Below are 24,272 nucleotides of genomic sequence, written 5' to 3' on the forward strand. Positions count from 1 at the left end.
GTTGTGGAAAAAGATAACAGAAGAATTAGTAGAACCAGATGCTTTCTGCATAGGGAGATTGTGGAGCAGCTTTTCACATTGTGTTTTGAAAAATGCAAGTGCTCTTCATCACATTCACAGCAAAAACTAAATAAGTGTTGGTTGATAGTGTGATCATCTTGAGCCGTTTGCTTCAGGTATCTTTCTGCAGTGCAGAATGTGCAGAATTTTGGCCTGGTCAGGATTGTGTCATGTGGGCTGCTGGACCAATATCCCTGGCTTAATTTGGGAGATGTATAGTTGTTTGAGAGAGATCTCTGACATAAAATTTTCTGCACCAACCTGCTATTCAAAGGATTATTTGGGGGAAGCAATTACAGACTAATGGTTTATAAAACCATCATGTGTTTATAATATAGATATGCATCATCAGAGGAAAAACTGGACTCCTTTCAGAATGTTTTATGTGGAGGCTGACACAGAGATATACACATGAATTCTGGTTCTTATATTACATTTTCAAATATGTTCAGACATAGATGTAGCATGGAAGAGAACACTCATACCTCTAAGAGTGAATGTCAGAAAGCAGTCTTAAGAAGATTATAGTCCTTCAACTTAGAAAAGAGAACAGCTAAAGGAAGAATGTGATAGGGGTATATAAAATAATTACAAGGTGGATTAAAAGGTGAATTTTAATTGGATTTTAATCTGTTCCTTAAATGTGTTCATTGCCGATGATGGCATTGTTGTAAACATAGCTGCCCAAGGAAAGAATGGGAGGATGTTATTTTTTCTGAAGAATAAATTACGTTGTGGGGTTAATTCAAGACAACCTGTTACCTTCATTAAACATCCCCTTTATTAAGCTACTTCCTTATTTATTTTAATAAGCTAATCAGTTGATTAATTAGTTGAAAGCAAGACTATTCATTGTGTCCAATCCTAAGAGTAGTTACTTGCAAGCAAGGACCATTGATTTGAATTAAGCTTGCTTATTCTCAGCAAATCTGCTTAGTATTGGGGTGTAACAGCTCTGTCTTCATAGTAATTAAACGAGAGCCAGTGGCGCTAAATCAGTTTGAGGCCAAGCACCTGGCCTTAATGGTTTTATGGGCTGAGTTGTAAGAAACCTTTGACAGCTCTACGTTGGAAACTGTGAATAGGTAAACACTTTCACTCTGAGTACTTTTATGCGGTGTGCTTTCCTTTGTGGGGCTAACTTTATGTTACGCAGCATAATGGAGAGGTTGAAATATATGGCTAGACAAATCAATGAAACATGGACATAGCAATGGCAAGTGGGTAAAGGGAATGGACTTCTCTGTTGTTGACTTCTGGTGGGTCATCCAGATCTGATCATTTGCAGAGAAAGGGTGCTAGACTAGTCACATGGTGATGCTATTACCATGACTAAAATTCTGTTTCTCTCCACCAGACTCTCCCTGGAAAGTGCACCTCTCAGACATTGATCCAAAGATGACCAGCATTACTGTGAGCGGGTTAACACCAGCCCGTACCTACCAATTTAGAGTGTGTGCTGTTAACCAAGTGGGCAAAGGCCAGTACAGCACAGAAACCAGCAGGTATGGTACAAGGAACTCCCTTTGTGAAATTCAGGCTGATTACCTTTATCTAGGTACAAATTTATTATCTGGTATGTTTGTGAAAACAAGGGCCACTGTGATGGATATGATCAGCATATTTTGACCTTTTGAGTAATTCCTTCTGTCAAGCCACTGAAAGCTGTGATCAGAAAATCCATATTCTATTATCAGAATAGTTTAAGCACAAAAGATTATCCCGTTGCACATTGGTGGGCGGGGGCAGTTATAAACATGACAGGGAGTTTAAAGGGATAGTAAGTATGTTGCAGAGTGCCCAAATCCATTCTTTTGCCACTAGAAGCTTCATCCCAATATCTCCCTTAACCTAAACCTCTGGGCAGATGTTAATGTTCTCATAAATTCTTCAAAGGTTGCCTGAGTACTGGTAGACTCTCAGGAATGCTGGGCCCGGCCATTTAAGGATTTATATGTCAAGATGAGGGATCTAAAATATTTTTCCCCATATTTTGGTCAGCTGTGCAATGGTTATAACATTTCCCTTTGACACTGATCTGTCCTTTCTGGAATCCATCTACATAGTACATAAAAGGGTGGCACTGCTGCTTTTTGTTTCAAATGCATCACTACTTCTATTTGAGCCAGATACTTCTAGGACTTTGAAATGCAGAGGTTTTGAAATATATATAGTTGGAGTGGGGTGGGTGGGTATCTTACGCTGGGGTGGAAAAAGCTGAAGGGAACAAATTTGAAGAGAATCGTGGATTCTTGGCTGGTGTGTAAATTTGTTCAGGCTTTAAAAGATAATGGCAAGCTGGATGATTCAGACAGAATTAGGTTACCCCAACAGCTGTCTGTCTTGTTGCTTGCTTAACTGATTTTCTGTTATGTTGATTTGTTGCAAATATTCCAAGCATGCCTACAGCAACTGAGCTATGTTGCTTGTTTTCTGGCTAGACTTCTGAAAACAAAGCTAGGTTGCCCTCAATAAATAAAATTAAAAAAATAAAATTTTATTTTTGAGTCACCTATCTGGCCGAATTAACGGCCACTCTAGGCGACGTACAGAATAAGATAAAATACAACATATAAAATACAACATAGGTCATAAACCTCAGACTATAATTAATCAAAACCATCCACAACTGTATCACAATAAAACTAGTCCAGCCCAGGAATCTTGTATGCCTGCCTGAATAGCCAGGTTTTTAAGGCTCGGCGAAAACTTGGCAGTGAGGGGGCATGGCGAAGGTCATAGGGCAGGGAATTCCAAAGGGTAGGGGCCACAATCGAAAATGCCCTCTCTCTGGTCCGCACCAGCCTAGCTGTTTTAACTGGTGGGACCGAGAGAAGGTCTTGTGAGGCTGATCTCGTCAGGCGGCATATTTGGTGATGCTGGAGGCGCTCCTTCAGATAAACTGGGCTAAAACCATTTAGGGCTTTAAAGATAAGTACCAACACCTTGAATTGGGCCCGGTAAACAACTGGTAACCAGTGTAGATCTTCTAACACCGGAGTGATGTGATCCCGGCGATGGCAGTTCTTAATCAAACGTGCCGCCGCATTCTGTACCAGCTGTAATTTTTGGACCGTTTTCAAGGGTAACCCAACATAGAGCGCATTTCAGTAGTCTAAGCGAGAGGAGACCAAGGGCATGTACCACCCGTGGGAGGAGATGGACAGGAAGGTAGGGTCGCAGCCTCTGTATAAGATGTAATTGATACTGATGTAATGAAGACATTAGCAAAGGGTCTGCTTACCATTTCCTTTCTTCTTTGACTGCATCTAGATTGATGTTACCTGAAGAGCCGCCGAGCGCATCACCTAAAAATATTGTGGCTAGTGGGCGGACCAATCAGTCTATTATGGTTCAATGGCAACCGCCTCCTGAAAGTGAACATAATGGAGTTCTCCATGGGTACATCCTTCGGTAAGTGAAGTCTGTCCAAGCCTATGAGTAGAAGTGAAGATGAACTATGCCACATTGGGACATCTGGCAAAAAAATATTTAAAGAAAGAATATTGGTGGGCCAACCCTAATTTCACTTCAGTGATTATCATTAGAGGTGTTGTGGATGTTTACCTGAGCCTGGCTTGGAAATGAGATTCCGGGGATCATAAAAGGTCTCCCTCAAGGACTGGTGACCTTTTAAGTTCCCAGCTTGGATCAATGGACTGAAGAAAGGTTCCTGGTTTCCTTTTATCACATCCTTGGGAGCCCCTAAATCACCCTCCCTGATATTGCTGGAGGAGCCTAGGGAGAAAGAAGGCAGAAGTCTTTGGAAAAAAACCCAGGTTTAAAGCACCACTGACATTTCAGCCTGAATCTTGGTGTTTTGGAAACAGATCCATTCATTTCTGCTTCAATCTAAGGAGAGCCCAGGGGAGTTCACCCATCTCTAATGATCACTGAATAATTTCAGTGCATATGCTCTATATCAGCCTTCCCCAACCTAGTGTCCTCTACAGTTTTGGCCTACAACTGCCAGTGGCCCCAGCCCACATTGCCAGTGGTCAGAAATGATGACAGTTGTAGTCCAAAACATCTGGAGGCTACTAGGTTGGCCAAGGTTGAAACAATTATCCTCCAACATCAACTTTGCTGGACCGGCCATGTTGTTCGAATGCCTGATCACCGTCTTCCAAAGCAACTACTTTACTCCCAACTTAAGGATGGAAAATGGAATATCGGTGGACAGCAAAAGAAGTTTAATGATGTTCTCAAAGCTAATCTAAAAAATGTAACATGAGCATCGAGAACTGGGAAGCCTTGGCCCATGAGCATCCCAATTGGAGGTTGGCCATTATCAAAGGTGCTATGGACTTTGAAGAAGCATGAGTACAGGGCAAAAGGGACAAACAAGCTAAGTGGAAGGCACGTCAAGCAAATCCTCATCGTGACCATCTTCCATCTTGAAAACTATGTCCTCACTGTGGGAGGCTGTGTGGATCCAGAATTGGCCTCCACAGTGACTTACAGACCCACCGTTAAAGACCTTACCCTGAAAGACAATCTTACTCAGCCATGAGTGATCGCCAATGAAAATGACACCCTACTATAGAGCTAGTATGAGGTAGCAGCTAGGGTGCTAGATATAGATGAGGAAGCCCTGGTTCAACTCACCACTCTAGACACAAAGCTTATTGGGTGACCTTGAGCCAATCACTCTCTCTTAGGGCTGTAATATGGATAAAAGGTGGGGACACCACCCAGAGTATAACATCATTATTATTGTCATTGGATGGGACCAGTTTTTGCTCTGAGAAATATGTTGTTGATTGAACAGAAACATTATTAAAATAGTTTTAAAATGTTGAAAGTGCCAGGCTGTAATTAGCCATTTTGTATCAAGTATAGTAGAGAATGAAGGTGTTCATTGTTATTTTAGAAACCTGCAAATTGTATGCTCTGCCACAATGGCACCCAAGGAATGTACCTTATTACCTGAACCCCATTATTAAAATGATCCCTGATAACACATTCACTTTCAGTGATCGTAGTGTGAGCAAGTCTCCTTTGTCTGGCATATGCTTAAGGCAGAGTAGCCTTGGCCACCACAGCAAAACAAGGAAATGCAATCAGCCCGTTAGGCAATTTGCTACCAGAGCCTGGATACGGGATTGAAGAAACAAGAGTTGTTGAAACAGAAAGTGGGCTGCACACCTTGTTTCAGAACTGGATAGCTCTAATCTGTCCTGGTCCCCATATATTTCTCTCTGGCAACTGATTAATAAACCTTGCTTACTTGCTTCTAAAATTAAAGCTTTGCTCTTTCACATTCTGCTTTTGAGAGACACGCTTCCAGCAAGCCCTGTTTGTTACTGAACCACCCTTTGTTGACAAAAGAGCCCACCCCCAAAGTCTATTCCATTTGCTTTGATTTTGGCTCCAGGGCAGGGTGTAAGCGTCTCGTTGGTTTCTGGCAGCACTACCTGTCAGCAGCTTTTTTTTCTCTGTGCAGCCATAGTCTTCAGTGAAGCATGTAGCTGGGCATTTGCACACAATAGCTATAAATTTAAAGCTAGAGACTAGCATGTGCCTGTCAGGCCCAGAAGTAGCCCACATTTCCATTGTCCAGCTTCTCTGACCCCTGAAGGCGTACGTTCAGTTATAATATTTGTCATGGTGACGGGAAAACACAAAAGGATGTGGCATTTCCAGACTGGCCATCTCCTGGTCCCCTTCTCCCCAGCAGAGAGATGCTGCATTACGTAAACAGCACAGTCACAGGAGCATCACATACTTGGACTGCTTTGGGCAAGGGTCCAGGCTATGGTCTGAAGGCACATGAGGCCAGCACCCTGCTGAAGCTAAGCAGGACTGGGTCTGGTCAGTGCCTGGATGGGAGACCGCCTGGGAACCACATGTATGCCGCCTTGGGTTCCATGGTGGAAGAAAGGCGGGGTATAAATGTAACAAATAAATAAATAATAAGGCAAGCAAAGAGAACAGGAGGATGCGCACAACATAGGAAAATGCCTTATATCAAATTAGATGGTGGGTCCATCTAACCCGGTATTGTCTACTCTGGCTGGCAGCAGCTCTGTAGGGTATTGGGGGTGGGTGTCTTCCACATCATCTGCTTTTTGCTCCTTTTTTAAAAAAACTGGAACTCCCAGGGATCCCGCCTGGGACCTTCTATGCGCAAAACATGCGGCTCCACTGCTGAGCTGTGGCTCCTCCATATTTTTCCCGTTGGCCAGGAAGTAGACAGGCAGGTTTCCATCTAGATGTGTGTGGGGCAACGCAGAGAGGGCCATAAATTTGGGTCTGGACTTTGGATTAATATTGTCACTTATGACTTTGTAACAAGCAAGAGCGGCTGCCTTCTTGCTCTGTTTTGAGTGGGGAGTTATGCCGAACACAGAGCTGCTGTTCCAATGGCAACCCCCGGATCACGTCTCCAACTACACCTGTGATGTGGATTCCTTATAATGTAGGTTTCTCTGCCCCTGCCAGTGGCAGCCAGTGGCATTGAGCAGCGGTGGGAAAATTCAGCTTGTAATGATTTCAAGACCCTCCATGGCGCAGAGAGGTAAGCGGCAGTAACGCAGCCGAAGCTCTGCTCACGGCCGGCATTTGATTCCAACGGAAGGAAGAAGTCGAATCTCCAGTAAAAGGGGTCGAGGTCTACTCAGCCTTTCATCCATCCGTGGTCGGTAAAATGAGTACCCGGCATATGCTGGGGGATAAAGAAAGGCCAGGGACGGAACTGGCAATCCCACCCCATATATACGGTCTGCCTAGTAAACATTGCAAGACGTCACCCTAAGAGTCGGAAACGACTCACACTACAAGTGCGGGGACACCTTTACCTTTTTAATGATTTCAAGTAACATGTGGTAAATGGAGCTGAACCTTACAGAGGGAGTGAGGTGGATTTGGCAGAGGGGTATATCTAACTGCTCAGTCATGCTCAGAGTAGACCCATTTCTTTCTTTCTTTCTTTCTTACATTTCTACCCCTCCTTTCCATGACTGAAACCCAAGGTGGCTTACAAATGGTTCCCAGGTGGTCTCCCATCCAGGCACTGACCAGACCTGACCCTGCTTAGCTTCAGCAGGGAGCTGGCCTCAGGTGCCTTCAGACCATAGACTGGAAATCCATGGAAATCAATGGAATTACATTAGTCAAGTCCATTGGTTTTCAATGGGTCTGATCTGAGTATGATTTAGATGGATGCAATCTTGTGTTTTTGCCCCTGTGTAGCTATCAAAGCCTTTAGTTAAGAAAACGTTATGACTCGTTGCTCTATCCCCTTTCCACAATTGTGCCTTGTTAATTTAGGGATAAATAAAAGTGCAGGCAATATAACTATTTCCATGTTTTTCTTCTCCCAGAGTCATAATGTCTCATTTGCAAGTCAGACTGCGGTTTAGTCTATTTATTTCTGATATGTGGATTAACATATTCTGAGCAGCTATTGTACGGCTTGTTTCCTGAAGGGGGAGAGGCAACCGCAAGGTCTCCAGCTTCCGAGGATTGTTTGGTTTTGATAATTATTTCCCTTCTATGTGTTTTCCCCCCTTTGCTGAGTGCAAACACAAGGCTTTGAGGGATTCACCAGATGGCCTTGGCTTTCTAGGGCATCAACTCCTACAAAGAGACATTGCATTTGATTTCTTTTCGGAGGCATCAGATATCACTTTGGTGTTTTTTTTAAAAAAAGACCATTGCTGTGTATATGTTTATGCATATAAGTGTTGCTGTGTTTGTTGCATCATATAATCAGATCTTGAGATTTTATATCTATAGACCAGGCTTTGGAAACCTGGTGCCTTCCAGATGTTTTGAACTACAATTCCTATCAGCGCCAACCATCTCATGAAAACCACTTAGAGGTGCTGTTGTTGTTTTATTAAGCAGTATATACATCTTGTTAAATAAAATAGTCCAAGGCATCTGGAGGGCACCAGGTTGGCTGCTAGTCCTAGACCTGTTAATGGACATGACTAATTTAAGTCCATTAATTTCAGCAGGTCTACTCTGAATACTAGGACTTAGATGAATACAACCCTATGTCCTTGTGCTCCTTGTACCTACGGTGAAGAGTTGTTGTAGAGCAGTTGTGTTTCCACCAGCTGCATCCCTTTCTGGAGGACTGGGACTGGGACTGGACTGCATTCACGCCTTGGTAACTTCTCCTTTGGTGCGGAGGGGCCACAGCTCATGCTTTGCATTGCAGAAGATCCCACGTTCTTTCCCAGGCTCCTCCATTCCAAGTATCTGAGGAGGCAGGACTGGGAAAGACCACTGTCTGCAATGATAGAGAACCACGGACGGTCGTCTGAGCCAGAGGGACAAATGGTCAGATTCAGCATAAGCCAGCTTTAGATTAGATTGATAACATTGCACATATTGTAATCATTGGTTTCTAAGCCACCTTAAGCACATATGGGTAGAAATGTGGCTTATGAATTGAATAAATGAATAAATGCAGTGTCATGAAGTAAACAGAGTGTCAGATTAGGACCAGGGAGACCTAGGTTTAGACAAAGATGGGTGATTTTACCTTTGTTGTTAAAAAAAAAACAAGGAAAGTGACAGTTTTCCTCACCACCACTACCCCATCCTGGATGTATGTCCATGAAGAAAAAAGTGAGCAAGCTATTGTTTTAATTTTTTTGTTAAGAAAAAGAATGATTGGGAAAGAAGCAGGCCGTCCCAGCTCTCACCAACCAAACTTGGAGGAGATGGTGGAAATAGACAACAATTTATTTATCTCACGATCTCTCCCTCCTAATCCCTGTGATTGGAGCAGCCTCAGAAAACACTGGTGGAAAGTTAGGCCTGTCCATCAAAATGAAATATTACCCCCACCTTTCCATCTCCCTCCTCTTTGAAGCTCTGGGTGTTGCCACAGAGAAACTCAGAATCCTAGGGGGGCCCTGGTCAGTCTCAAGACACCTTGTGAATGGGACAGTTTGCCTTGGCAACATGAGATCATGACCTGAATTACCCCAAATCACCTTGTTATTCAGGGTATACTACACACAGCCAGTGCTCACCCCTTGATGTTCCTACACTTTCTTGCTCAACTCTTTTACTCATTTCTAGCCTCTCTGGAAATCTCCAACAACCCCATTACTCCCACAATTGTCATTCTTAGGGCCGTGAAGGCGAGTCCTCAGTAGCAGCCTGATTTGCTCCTGAACTCCATTTGGGGGGTAAAAGTCTAAGTGATAAATGTTGCTTAAATAGATTTACAGCTGCACACAAATAACGTCTAAGAGTGTAAGGAGCAGGCATGCAAAAAGAAGTTGGACACTAAATCATCATTTTTAATAGACAACCTGTATTTTTTCGACAGCCATAAAGCAGGCTAAAACACAAGTTTTGCTTAGCCCTGGGCATGCATTCTCCATGAGATCAGAATATAAATATTCTAGCAGTCAAGCAGGAAGTGAGTCCTTCTCTGCTGCTGCTAACTCTGTTAAAAAAACCACTAAATGGTATTATCAATAATTTGCTATCAGTATTATTATTATTGATATTCATATTATTGGAATGAAAATTGATACTATTGCATAACAAGTTTGGAGATTATGTTCCATTTCTGCCACTTCTGCTACATGTTTTAGTTCTTCCTTTGCTTTCCAGGAGGCAGCTGTCCAGCAGGGGAAAGAGTGGGTTTCCAAGCGTCACATAGAACTGTGAAATGGGTCACATGTGGCATCAGCAACTGCTAGGCACCAACTGAGCAGCTTTATAACTGTCCCTGTTGCCCCACCCTTTCCCAGGGCTTGCTCTCGTTCTGGCTCCCTCCTCTGAGTAGAACTCAGGAAAGAGAAACCTTATTCTACCAGATGATCATTCCACTCTGTGAGTTTGGAGGCTGGAGGTGGGACCAGCAAGAATATGTTGGGTCCCCCCAAATCAGCAGCTTCCCGAAGTGGAGCATTTTTGGTCTCCCCTAACTTTCCTTGATCCCCATAAGTGCTGGCACCAGTCTTCTTCCTTCTCCAGCAAGGTCTCAGCCAGTTCTTGCCTGGTCCCAGGAAGATGATGTGACGTAGCATAATGCCTGTTTAGAAAGGAAGTTGTTTTGCTAGTCTTTGCTTTAACTGCAGTTAGTTAACGTTTGATTACATTGAGGGAATTACAATGATCCTCTGTCTATGTGTAGGTATCGCCTGGCAGGCCTCCCTGGAGAACATCAGTACAAAAACATCACCAGTGCAGAGATCAATTACTGCTTGATAAAGGACCTGATCATCTGGACTCAGTATGAAATCCAGGTTGCATCTTACAATGGAGCAGGCCTGGGAGCCTTCAGCAGGGCAGTCACCGAATATACTTTGCAAGGAGGTAAGCTCTGTCCTGAATCTCTTCTCATCAGTGCCTTAGAAATGGCATCACTGATAATTGACTTCTTTGTATAGAGCAATCTTTGCCAACCTGGTGCCCTCCAGATGTTTTGAACTGGAACTTCCATCAGCCCCAGCATCATACAGCCTTGTGTGTGTGTGTGTGTACTGCCTTCAAGTCGATTCTGACTTGAGGCGACCCTATGAATAAGGTTTTCATGGTAAGCGTTATTCAGAGGGGGTTTACCATTGCCTTCCTCTGAGGCTGAGAGACAGTGACTGGCCCATCATCTCCCAGTGAGCTTCATGGCTTGCTGTAGTCCAAAAAATCTGGAGGGCATCAGGTTGAAGGGTGATGTGTAGTCTTTAGTGTGTGTGTTGTAAGTGGGACATTCCTTCACTAACTACACTTCCCAGGATTCTTTGGGAGAAGCTATGACTGCCTAAAGTGAAATAAAGGTCTGGTGTGATGTGGCCAGGGACAGTTTTTTTAAAAAATTGAGTGACAGGCTACATGTGCCTGTTGTAGGATACAAAGGTGGGGGAAACGCTGAAAAAGAATGCTACTGTTCACAATCTTTTCCTTTTGGAAAGGAAAGGGGCTTCCCCTCTGCCCAGTGTCCACCTCCCAATCTCCTCCCCTCCCCCTTCCTCCCTCCTGCTCTCCTCCATGCCCCTCCCCCAGGTCAGTTTCACCCATCCTACGCACAATTGCACAGGAGTAAATCCCACTGAAGTCAAAAAGCATGCAAATGATCAAACCTGCCCCCTCCTCCTATCCCCTCCCTTTTGCCCCTTCCCTCCCCCTTCCTTCACCCTCACTTCCCTCCCCCTCACTTCCCTCCCCCATCCCCTTCCAATCCCCTCCTTCCACCACCTCCTCCTTCCCCTCCCCTCCCCCCTCTTCCCCCATGGTCAGTTTTACCTATCCTAGGACTGTAACCTGGGCATCCAGGGTTCGAATCCCCACACAGCCATGAAGCTCACTGGGTGACCTTGGGCCAGTCACTGCCTTTTAGCCTCAGAGGAAGGCAATGGTAAACCCCCTCTGAATACCACTTACCATGAAAACCCTATTCATAGGGTTGCCATAAGTCGGAATTGACTTGAAGGCATTCCATTTCATTTTCAAGCATGATTGCACGGGAGTAAATCCCACTGAACTCAATAAGCATGCAAATGATCAAACCTGCCCTCCCCCCTCCCTCCCATGACCTCCCTTTTGTCCCTTCCCTCCCCCCTCCTTCACCCCTCCCCCCTCCCCTTCCAGTCCCCTCCTTACCCCTCCCACTCCTTCTGCTCCCCTCTCCCCCCTTCTTCCTTCCTTCTGCTCTCCCCTCCTCCTCCTCCATGGTCAGTTTTACCTATACTAAGCATGATTGCACAGGAATAAATCCCTTTGAACTCAATAAGCATGCAAATGATCAGACCCGCTTTTCGCCTCCTTCCCCTTTCTTCTCCCTTTCTCCTTCCCTCTTCCTCTCCTCCCCTCTTCCTTATTCCTCCTCCCCTGCCCACTCCAGGCTTCCCTCCCCATGGTTAGTCTTACCTATCCTAAGCATGATTGCAGGGGAGTAAATCCCACTGAACTCAATAAGCATGCAAATGATCAATGCATTCTCAGCAAACTTGCATAGGCACATGTTACAAAATTCTTCCAAGCTACACAGAAAGTGAATTGGACTGTGAAAGACCAAACCCAAATTGTGTTTGCATTTTGACAAATTTGTAGGGCAGTACAATATCTCAGAGAGGAGGTCAGGTCTCCTGCTCTATAGCTGCCCAATTTCCCTGCATTTTAGAGTTTGATAGAATTATCTGTTGGCTATAGGTACGTTCTTAAACCGCAAGGTTTTTTGCCTATTAATGAATACATTTGAAATTTCTTGAAAATCAAAGCTCTCCAGATATTTTCCGACTTCCCCAAATCTGTCCATAGAGAAGATTAAATGCAACTGGCAAAGCCAATTAAGAGCAATCATTATTTAACAAATTCTCAGCTCATTTCAGATATCTTTGTCAGGAGAAATGGTTCAATAGTTAAACAGATACAAGGCTGCATCTCCTCCTAGCATTTCATTTATGCTGATTCCATTTAACCATTGGACAATTTCCCGATTCAAATATTCATTGAAGTATTAATGCACATAATTGGCTTTGCCTGCTTTCTTTTGTTTGCATAGGAAAGACTAACTTACTAAAATAATGACACATGTTGTATTCTTCACTACCAGCAAGATCTCTATAGTATATCAATTTGTTCCCACTCTGATGTTTATTTCTTGAGTTCATTTTAATCATATTCCTTCTATTACCTGTAAAGCTTGACATTCCCTTTCTTTTGAAATTTCAGGTTGTCCCAAGACCTTAAGCATTTCCTTTGCCAAATACTTGAATTTTCAGGGCCCCAGTTCCATTCCTTAAACCCAGCAGTGTAGCTTGCTTGATATTGTGTGATGTTAGTATCATCATTTATTGACCAGCTGTCTGTAGTCATTTGTAAATATATAAATCCTGTGGTTCTAAGTTGACAGCATTCCATTCTGCATTAGGGATTGACGGAGGATGGTATTTAGAATGCAAGAGAGCATAAAAGGCTCCTCACATTCTTGGGCTAAGATCTTTAACTATTTGATAGATTATGGTTGGGTGTAGATTAAAAGCTGGACATTTGTAGTCTATTTTAATGTTAGCACTTCATAATGCAGACAGATTACTCTGACGTGGGCATTGCATGTGCTAATGTGGGCTTTATTAAACTGTCTTTCATTAGACTTTCCTCTTTGAAGGCTTCTCTGTTTGGTGTGGAACAGGGCCAAAAGAAGACCCGGCTGCTTTATCCCAATCTCATTTGAGAGATTATTAATGTCAGAGCCTCACAGCAAAATGATGGCTTTTCCTTTTTTGCTCTGCAGTTGGAGAATGTCCAGGCAATTGCTGCTTGTGACAATTTTTCACTCCTAGATAAAACAAACAGCTCTTAAATCCGGGGTAAGAGTTTAAGAAACAAAATTTGGCAAGCAGAGGCAGGAGTCAAGGAAGCCACTTTGTACTATAAATAGGTGGTGAAATAGAAGGTTTTGGCTTTTCCTCCTTTCCTTTCTTTTCTGTGCGTGCTAACGTTTGAGTTAGAAGCTGAGAAGATTCCCAGCAAGGCAGGAAGACTTAAGGCCCATCAAAGGAAACAGTCTCCTTCCTGGTTGCTCTTCAGTAAAGGTGCAGTGATGGTGTCTTCTCTGTGTTAGCCCTTGCAGCTGGATCAGAGCAAAGGGAATTTTTCTACTAGGTTGCCCTTTACCAGTCAGCCCAAGAGCCTGTCTTGGGTCTCCCTGAAGCCTCTCAAAGTACTGTCACATACTACTTTTTCTTGGAGATGCCAAGAACTGATCCTGGGACGCTTGTGCTCTGTCACTCAGCTGTGGCTCATTCCTGAAGACTACTGTAGAAATACAGGTGTCTACCATTTTAAAAAAGATAGCCAAGTCATACAGAGTTGAGGAAGCCTGCCACAAAAAAAGTCAACTACTGCTGCTCTCCTTTAACAGTTTTTTTTAGTGCCAACACTATAATATCAATTAGGTTCACTCAAGAGGCTTATTGGCATAGCATTAAAGCAGTCTGGTGCTAAGTTCAGAGGAGCTGACTCTCTGAACCTGAAAAGTCCTTTCCGAGTGGTGTTCAGCACAGCTCTTTGACTCTACATGTGTTTGCCATCATTCATTAAGGCCTTTTACAACTGCTCTTTTCTCCTCTGATGTTTCGTCAGACTGGTGTTTGTGCATGTTTTTGGCATACGTAGAAGGGTGTGACCCACATAATGCTTTTATTGGTTTGTGCATATGCAAAGTTAGGATTTCAGATCACACTTGTATGTGAGGGTTATTCAACAGGGCATTTGAAAATTGACATGGGTGGGTCCAATGAGCCTTTTCTGTCTATGGTGTTTGGATGACTTTTTCCTCACTTCAGAATTCAGAAGCATCTTCTGCTGTCAGAGCAAATTTAGATTTTCATCCATAATCAAAATGCATTTGTGCATCCATTATTGCTTCAAGTCTAGTTTATATGGTAAGGAGGCGTATCAGGGTTTTCATATCAATCTTGACGACTTCCTTCCTGGAGCGTTTGCCTGCTCTGGGGAGCCTGATAAGAAATGGAACACTTACACCAGCACACCAAATAAACAATGGTCATGTAAATCAGGGGTGAGGAACCTGTGGCCTGCCAGATGTTGCTGGACTGCAATTCCCATTATGCCCGATTTTTGGCCGTGCAGGCTGGAGCTGATGGAAGCTGGTATCCAATAACGTCTGGAGGCTCACCCTTCGAATTCCCTTCCCCAATGTAAATTGTTGCTTAGAAAGCTGTTCATGTAAAGGAAATTCCAGAAATTGATTGAGCAAGGTTTGTGGTGTGGCTCACAGATCAAGAAGATCTGCGCACTTTACAGCAATGTCAGTTTCTCCTAAAAGAACGTGCTAAGAGGATTGCCTGCTACAACTCCAGAAATCTGGAAGCTCTCGGTGTTGGTTCAAATGACCAAATTTTCCTCTCTCTGTCAGATTTGGCCTCCAGTAGGGAGATGGATTTTCATAGTATCCTAGTGGAGGCTGCTTGGAGTAGACCAGCTGATCTTGGTTGCCATATGGCTCATGGGTTTTTCATTGAGAAGTGAATGTTCTCTTTATATCCGCCTATAAAAGACATCCATGCATTCTAAGCTTAAATTATCTTTTAAGTTTGGCTTCGCTGAAGGACTGTTGGAAATGTGTTGCTTTGTTGAGGGTGCTGAACCTTTCATTGTAGATTCCAATACTAGTTAACAAATTCCAGTTCCTAAATTCTATTGGGGGGGGGGTGAGCCATGCAAGTTAAAATTGTTTGCATTTCTGGTACAGAAAAGGGTAGAAATGCTCAGAGATTGTTTTCTGAATAGCAAGTGCTCTCATTCTTTTTTAGAAATGCAGAAAAGAAGGCACTAGCTTAGGTGGCACACATGCGGAAGTCTGCTACTCCCTTAAAGAGATGTGCTGAGATGCACACTTCTGTTATGACTAAGGGTGCATTTCTAACCTCACAGTCCAAATAATCTTGCTGATTTGCAAAATAATTTCTGTTGAAATCTGTGGAATCCTTGAAATATATGTGCTTAGAATTGTGATGTAAGCACCGCAGTGGTGTACTTTATGCCTGTGCCTTTAGAGAAAACTGGATCCTCAGAAAGTGACAGACCTGAAATCCGAAGAGTCTGCCATATTTAGCAGTGGAAACTGACAGCCTAATATATCAAAATGTCTTCTGAAGCCCTTATGCTAAACACTTTTCTTTAAAATTACTGTTTTGCCTCTTTGCATATTCACAAGCAGCTACTCACTGTATTAACATGTTTAGCTGAAATCTCTTCCCGGTCTCCCATTACCTGCTACCTGAGTCCATTTAATGGCACTTATTCACACTGCCTCCCTGACCTTTTCTGCTAAGAGCAGTTTTAGAATGCTACTTATTAGCTTGTAGTTCAAGCCTCTGAGTTCTAATGCATTTCCAGCTAAGTGAACTTTATCAGGAGGAATGTAAAGGTTGGTTCTGTCACACCAGCTCTGCTGTGAAATTTGGGGAGTTCCTCAAACCTGCCAGAAGAACCCACACATGCTCACGAAACTAGTTCTGATTTGGTTTGGTTGCAACCTGTAAAATCTACAGTGTGGTGGGAAAGAGTGGCTACCCTTCTGAGCAACGCAAGGGTGAGCACTGATATATTCTTATCTCCGAGGCATGTACACAGAATGCTGCATTAAATGTAACTCTGCAACTATCCATGTATTAAACGACTTCATTGAGATTCAGCATCTGATTTTCTCTCAGAGAAAATAAATTAATCATGCCATAAATTATGATTTCTAGAGCTGCATTTTTGCCAGTCATGATTTCATCCTTCTCGCAACAGGCATCCTTTAAGTTGCAGTGCTTTGTTCTGAGTTCAAGAACATCACTCTCTCACAAAACCAGAATGGTTTCCATTTTGAAATATTTATTTATTTATTATTTATTTTATTAAGCTTATATACCGCCCGACTAGCAAACAGCTCTCTGGGCAGTGAACATAAAAACATATACAATAATAAAATTACAGGATCTAATACAACAAGTATATAAAAGTACACCATCTAAAATAAAATTACAACATTTACTCAAATTAACTTAGATTAAAATGCCTCAGAGAAGAGAAAGATTTTAACCTGGCGCCGAAAGGATAATAGTGTCGGCGCCAGGCGTACCTCCTCGGGGAGACTATTCCACAATTTGGGGGCCACCACTGAGAAGGCCCTAGATCTTGTTACTACCCTCCGGGCCTCCCTATGGGTCGGGACCCGGAGGAGGGCCTTCGTAGTAGACCATAGCGTATGAGCTGGTTCGTATCGGGAGAGGCGTTCCAGCAGATATCGTGGTCTCGCGCCCTATAAGGCTTTATAGGTTAGTACCAACACTTTGAATCTGGCCCGGAAGCATATTGGAAGCCAGTGCAGGCGAGCCAGAACAGGTGTTATATGCTCAAACCGCTTGGTTCTTGTTAGCAGTCTGGCCGCCACATTTTGCACTAGCTGTAGCTTCCGAACCGTCTTCAGAGGTAGCCCTACGTAGAGCGCGTTGCAGTAGTCCAAACGTGAGGTTACCAGAGCATGTACCACTGATGTAAGGTCCTCCTTACTCAGATAGGGACGTAGCTGGGCTACCAACCAAAGTTGGTAGAACGCATTCCGTGCCACTGAGGCTACATGAGCCTCGAGTGATAGGGAAGAGTCTAAAATGACTCCCAGACTACGAACCTGCTCCTTTAGGGGGAGTGTAACCCCGTCCAGGACAGGGTATGTAATAAATAAAGAAAAAACAGCACAAAGTTTGCCACATTATTGTAGATGTAAATAAATATGTTGGTATCTTTGCCTGGGCTTTTTTAAAGCTTCCAGAAGTAAGGGTAATGAACAGAAACCTTGCTTGCAAGTTGCACTCTTTTAAGATACTCTGAGTTCCATTACCAGAGTCAGTCCCTAAAGACAGACCTACCTTTTTCTCAAAGTCCTTTGGATTTCTCAAAGAAAAAAGTGTGCTGTGCACAGGCAGCAGGGAAATGCTTAAGAATGACTTCTGTGGACAAACTCTGTGTGAAACACTCTTAGTACTCTCAGACTAGCATCTGCTGGAAAGTCACTGTTTTTTTCAAAGTGTGAGGCAGGCCTCCCCAAGGAGGTAAAACTCTTCATTGTCTCCTCTTAACAGATCTTCCCACCCTTAGAATGGGCATATTTACCACTTCACAAACCCATGCAATGAAACCGAAATGGCTAGTAGCCCTACCATAAAGGCAAGGTGAATTGGCCACCTCACTTGATGGATGTTGGGGACCCATTAATGGTGGCATAATAGAAAACAAATCTGAACCACAGGGAAGTTCTCCTGTGTAAACACCATTTGAAATGAAACGACTGTTCTTCCTCAGGTCCCACTCATTCCAGAAGACACAGTGAAACTTCCCAATATCGTTAAATCTGTTTTTAATCTGTTTTTGTAATTTTAATATTGTATTTTTTTACGTGCTTGCAAATTAGTGGGAAGCAATATACAAGTTCAGTAAGCCTAAACCAATAGATTGTGCTCCATGTTATCTAAGGTTGCAATCCTGTACGCACTTACCTGAGAGTAAGTACTATTGAACGCAGACAAACTTGCTTATGAGTAGACATACATAGGATCATGGACATTAAAATGTCTTGGGCCAGCCCTAGAAGTCACTGTATGGCTTATTCAACATGCATATACGCATGCATTGATTTTATTGAAAATAAATGTGTTGGTTCTCCTGAGATCTCTTTTCTGTAAACCTGAAGCACGCATTAAATGACAGGCTTCAATCTTTTTCTTTTCTTTTTATGCTCTCTATCCTTTCTTCTAGATTATCACTAGGAATGATAGGATCTGTCAGTTTTGATTCCCTCAGTTTCTCATTATTATTGTTATTATCTGAACTTATATACTGCTTTTGTCCCCAGTGACCTCAAAGTGGTTTACATACAAATAAATCGCATCATTACAAATTGGCTGCATCATTACAAAATAAGTTACATCATTACAAAATACAAATCAAATTACAGTTAACATACTGAAATATCAACAAATATCAGTTATAAAATATAAAACCTTAATATATCAATATCGATAATAAAACTATGGAATCAGTGGTCCAAAACATCTAACACAAACCATAGATGACTAGAGAAAGCAGTATATTTCCATCAGACAGTAAACTCCCAGTAACTACATGGCCACCCATGCCTCTTAAATCCAGTTCTTCACATTTCTACAGCAATTTGCAATTGGGAAAAAAACTTCAGCATTTTAGTCAAGATTCCTCCTAATAAACACAGATAGTTTTGTCTAAGGTTCACATTTTTGCAAGCAATTTCTCATAATAAAATGCCTTTTTATTTTATTTTCACAAATATATTCATTTTGATGCACACTTTCCGCTAATATATGCATTTTTGTTGTAAACATTGATTAGCCATAGAACTGCATTGCAAAACCTGGTTAAGACTGAATTTTGAAGGATGGCTCTGTTTCAGTTCTTATATTGTTTCAAAAAGTGCAAATTTGATAGATTCGGCTTTAAATGTGAACTGAATCGAATTTCTCTTCCATCCCTAATTATCACAGCAACTTTTTCTTCTGATGATAGTATCGTCCTCTCCCCCTCTCCTTCCAAGGGCATAAGGCAAAGCATAGGAAGAGGGTAGCTTGCAGGTGGTTAGGACCATGGTCACTCCACTTCACTTTGGGTTAGATAAAAAGTGACGTTGCACTGCATGCAAGGCAAATGGAGAAGGGAGGAGCCTGGAGAACGGCTCCAGCCAAAGCTTATGTAGCCCTGTAGCAAGGTGGGTGTCTCAAGCACAGCCTTCTAAGAGGAATTGCTTAAACTTAAAGGGCCTCCACCTAGTTCTAGTCCTATGGTTACATGTTCCAGCCTGGCAGAGAAGCTGTTGGGGCACTTGCAGGTGTTTCTGGAAACAAGCGCTTGGAGTCAAAGGATGGGGACAAACCTATTTCCTCCTCATGTGCAGAGGACAGGCGCATGCTGTCCTGAAGCTTCTCTTCCTCCTCTGTGGGAGCCTCCAATCAGGTGGTTAGAGTACAAGCTTTCTCCTTTGGTGTTTCCTAAACATGATCCTCAGCCTCCATGTCACCCACTAGGAGGGAGTCTGAGTCCTCTGCCATGATGTAATTTTCACAATTCTTCAATGACAAAGAGACTGAAAGCTGGGAGTGGGTTTTATGGAGGATACCAAATATGCAGAAGACTCTGCTTTATGCAGAATCAGAACTCTTTTTTTTATGTCAGCAGATCACTGAGGAAAAATTCGAGTCCCTCTCTACGGTCATCCTAAGCAAGATATATCCCATTGGGCATGTGAATAGCACAGAATGCCTTGTGATTCCAGAAAGGCTTGTGATCAATCATACATACAGTGACTTCAGGAATCAGGAATCAGTTTCCAGTTGCGGAATTAAAGTGATAAATTACTTCTGTTATGGTAGTCTGGTACACACATAGCTTATTCTCAGTTTAACAATGCAGACGACCAATGAAGTTGATGTTATCTAGCCAAGAATGTTTTTACCAATCATGGCATAGAAATTGCCCCCAGTTTTCTTCTTATGCAAACAGGTTATAGCAGATATGACTCATCATACAAATAGGAAAACTGATAGGCAAGCTTAATATAAATATTTTATATTGGAGAATTGTTCTCAGGGACTCTGTGATTGGGAGAGTTAACAATCCAAGTAAATGCATAAAATTAGGCCCGTGCATTATTCTCATTTTGGATACAATCTGCCAAGCACTGCTTTGTGAATCATCATTCATTTGCAGCTGTACTTGATACATTGCACCAAGGCTTATTATGGATAGATGAATATTAATTGGGGGGGGGGTTCTAATCACTTGTGTTAAAACCTACCATTTTTTTACTTTTGTTAATGTCCTTCTTAGTTTATAAATGAAATACAATATGAGATGTGATTCCAACGGTCCAGTGTACATAACAACATTGATGTAATATGTTACTTGTTTGAGATTGTGTAATTTATGCTGTAATCCTATGCAAGGCTGCAGTCCTATGCAAACATGCTTTCTTGTAGGTGAGCCTTATTAAACTTAATGAGACTTATTTCCAAATAAACTTGCATAGGGCTGGGCTATTAGTTCCCTTAGACAGCAAACTCTGTTCTTATCCTAAAGGATGTTTTCTGGTATATATACACATGTTTGTGTGCGTGCGTGCGTGCATGCGTGTGTGTGTGTTTAAATTTGCTTATTTGCTGACAGAGGTTGTAGGGTTGCTGTTGCAGTCTGCGAGAGTTTCTTTTTGAAACTGCTGATTCCCATTTCAGCCATGGGTAATTGAGAGAGATGTATTCACCCATCACCATCTGGGCTTCTGTCTTAGGTCTTTGGGAAAAACTCATCTGTAGAATAATAATCCACAAAAACCATTTCATCTCCTCCCTTGCACGTTAAAGGAATCTCCAACAGAAAATGAGAAATAACCCAATTAACTTTCTTTTAAAGTCACCACTGAGTATCAGAAACATAAATCACAGGTTTCTCTTCACACCACTGTTATTTCTTTTGAATCATGAGTGGCGGCTAAAGATTTCTTCTTCTTTACTTCTCCTTTCTTCCATTCCTCCTCCCTGCCTGCAATCAATTTTACTTTGTCATCTTCCTGGCTGGTGCTGTTCCCAGTGCCAACTGCACCACCACAGAACGTCCAAGCAGAAGCAGTGAACTCTACCACCATCCAGTTCTTGTGGAACCCTCCTCCACAGCAGTTCATCAACGGGATCAATCAGGGATACAAGGTTTGCATTTTAAATACATGTTAAATTGTTTGGTGTATCAGGGATCACTTACTGTGATATGGTTCCACAGATCTGAAAAGCTGAATTGTTATCTTCGCACATTTCTGAATGACTGCAAGCTTGTTGCAGATTTGTTGTCTCCAAGGACATAGATTTGGGTAATTTTTGGCATCATGTTTTTGAAGTGTCTTGGTGGAGATGTGCTCCTGCAAGTTTCCAGAGACTGAATAAATAAGTCATCTCTCTCTCTTTTTCTCTGTGTGTATACATACGTATGCATACTTCAGGAGAATCTAGAGAATTTTAGAGCATTTGTACTCTAAAATGCTGCTTCTTCAGCCAAAAAATGCTTCCAGAGCAGCTTACATACAGTTAATTAAATCAAGACAGTAAGTAAGCCCACAGGCTTACACCCTAAAAGCGCAACACAAAAGGAAAAGGGGACAGGGAGGGAGGAGGGGAAAAGCACACTCAGGTACCAATTCCTAAAGATAACTAGCAGCTCTTATAAAGACCATCAGGAATGGAAACAGTTCAGGGGCAGGAGATAACTGATGGAGCTGGTCCTTCAGCAGAGCTGATGAAATGAGCCCTGCTTCCCTTCTCTCCCACTGCGAGATCCTCCACTGAGAGCCACTTGTGATGATGGATCAACCTGGCAGGGCTGGATTGAAATACCCATTGGGTTGTTAAAGATCTGAAAGACCACCTCCACCCATAAAACCCTGCCTGCAACATTAGAGCTAAAACTGAGGCCATGTTCTCCCTTCCCTTGCCATCAGAAGGATGGTGGGTAGGCACAAGGGGCAGTTGCACTGTCTGGACTGTGAAATGCTCACCAAGGCCCTTGGCTAATGGCTTTTAAGTGAGCTGTAAAAAGCCGCAGTCCTTTTTATGCCAGCAGGCATTTGAGCTGGCACCCATTAATGGATAGTTTGCTATGGTTATTTTAACCTTGGTTTTTGTTTTATTGTACTCAGCCTGGGGGAGAGTCCAAGGACTGAAAAGTGGGATAAAATGCTTTTTAATAAGATATCATCTTGGCAAGTCATTGGCACGATTCAGACTTTTCCACAGTGGGGAGAAGACTTGTGAGGTGGAGAAATAGCACAGATCTCTCTCTCTCACACACACACATACACACACCCCACATATTCCTCTAAGTATGCTCCATGAAGTCTGTACAAACAGCTGCCCCAGTTTGCATAATATTACTCCCTCATCCCAGAAGAATGAAAGATTTGGCCACATGTATGGAGTGTTTTATCATGTGCTACTTTAGGTGTGTGGGAGAGGAAAAACCATGGAACTTCTCCACCATGCACAGCCTGTCGTGCTCAGAGAAGCAGCTGAATTGGGCCATGAGCCTTCGGTGCTGGTTCCTCATTTATAAAACAGAAATGATCTTGGCTGACTATTATAGTGCTGCCACAATCCAGAGTTATCTCAGGTATGTCCAAGAGTCTTGGAGAATGTAGGTACTCAGTATCCAAATTCCCAGCTGCACCATTGATCCTCTAGAGTCGACCTCAAGGGGAGTACACCTGAATAAAGTCCTGAGAACTGAGACCAGTATGTTATTTCAGTTGTGAGTTTCAAAAAGCATTCAGATCCAGCATTTTCATCTGACTGTTTTCCAAACTTGTTTTTATACCCAATTTGTTGTTTAAACCGCACTTCCCTTAGAAAATATATAAAGTGATTCACAGGCTGATTCGCACTTGTCAAGAAAAGACAATCTTTTAACTGTCAACATTCTCTTTCCTTTGCTTTTCTTTAATTCCTTTAGACTGAAACAGCTGTGCAGTTACATTTCTCTCATAAGTTCTCTCTCTTTTTTACTGTAATATGGATAGTGTGGGGAGGACATTTCTTCCATATTTATTTACAATAGATAATTTGTGTAATGATTTAAAAATGCCAGTAGTCACAGTTTTGACTGTCTGCTTGCCAAGCTGATTCCACCCATTGCGTCTTTTCCATGGCAAATGCACTTGGCTTCAATTTATGGAAGCGTGCCGTGCTAAATTCTTGGGAAGCGAGGAAAAGTAAAAACACAGTCATTGACACTTGGTCGTTTCCATTGTGTTTCCTAGACAGAATTTAGAAAGAAGAAGCAAGACTCTGTGTTTGTCATTATGAAATTTTCTTTTCTTTTGAAACTCACTTGAATTCTGAGTGTGTGATGTGACGGATCCTTGGGCGAGGGGGGAGCAACAGCCTGCTTTCTCTTGTGCTGCTCAGAAGCCAGTCCTGGTTACCTGGAGCTTGGCCACATTTGAGTTGAAGTATGACTTTCATAAGCGTGCTGTTAAAGCTTCTTGTGTATGTTGGCCATAGCCCAGGAGACCACGGGTGCAACTGTGCATTGCATCCATGCACTTCCACAAGCAGGTGCGCAATGCTTAGCATGCACCACATCTTTGTTTCTTTTTCACCCTGCTATCACAAGGCAGGCTTGGGGAGACTTTGGCATAATGGAGTACAGTTGATCAGCACATAATTTATAATTTATCAAACAACGCTACTTTCCCATATGGACTGGGCTGTTGTTGCATACTTGGGCTGTGGCACACTTATCTGGGAGTAATGTCCACTAAACAAAAGGTTTACGGTGACTGAATGTGAAATGCTTTGAACTCTTTAAACTACAGCATCAATGCTAAGTAGCAGTAGTTGTGTTTTTCCAGCCAAATCTTTGTCTGCAGACCTTTAATGACTTAGTGTAGCCCAGTGGCAGAATATAAGATTTGGAACCATTTTTATTTCTGTTAACATCTCCATCACAGATCAATTTATGTGCAAAACTACTTAGGGAGTGGGAGAGAATCTCCTTCTATCTGTTGATTGCCAGTAGCCAGCAGAACAGGTGTGCCCATGCATCAAGCAGTCCCCTTTAGGCTCTGTTTACCAGCTCTTAGGATCAATTAGCACCAATTAACAGCAATTAACAACACCAAGCAGGGCTCATTCTGCAGAACAATAGTGTTGTGTTGTAAA

At 42.6% G+C, this 24,272-nt stretch overlaps 1 protein-coding gene across 8 annotated transcripts in view; it reads left to right on the forward strand.

Moving 5' to 3' along the window:
• Positions 1–24,272, forward strand: part of SDK1 (sidekick cell adhesion molecule 1) — a 681,727-nt gene that overhangs the window by 475,707 nt on the left and 181,748 nt on the right. For all 8 annotated transcript variants that reach the window (XM_061599424.1, XM_061599427.1, XM_061599426.1 and 5 more), the window contains 4 exons: positions 1,418–1,565; positions 3,334–3,474; positions 10,172–10,353; positions 21,157–21,272. In XM_061599424.1, coding sequence (XP_061455408.1) covers positions 1,418–1,565; positions 3,334–3,474; positions 10,172–10,353; positions 21,157–21,272 — 587 coding nt within the window. The remainder of the gene's footprint in view (positions 1–1,417; positions 1,566–3,333; positions 3,475–10,171; positions 10,354–21,156; positions 21,273–24,272) is intronic.

This window comes from Rhineura floridana, chromosome 17, assembly GCF_030035675.1.
Source record: "Rhineura floridana isolate rRhiFlo1 chromosome 17, rRhiFlo1.hap2, whole genome shotgun sequence".
In the NCBI taxonomy this organism is placed as follows: Eukaryota; Metazoa; Chordata; class Lepidosauria; order Squamata; family Rhineuridae; genus Rhineura; species Rhineura floridana.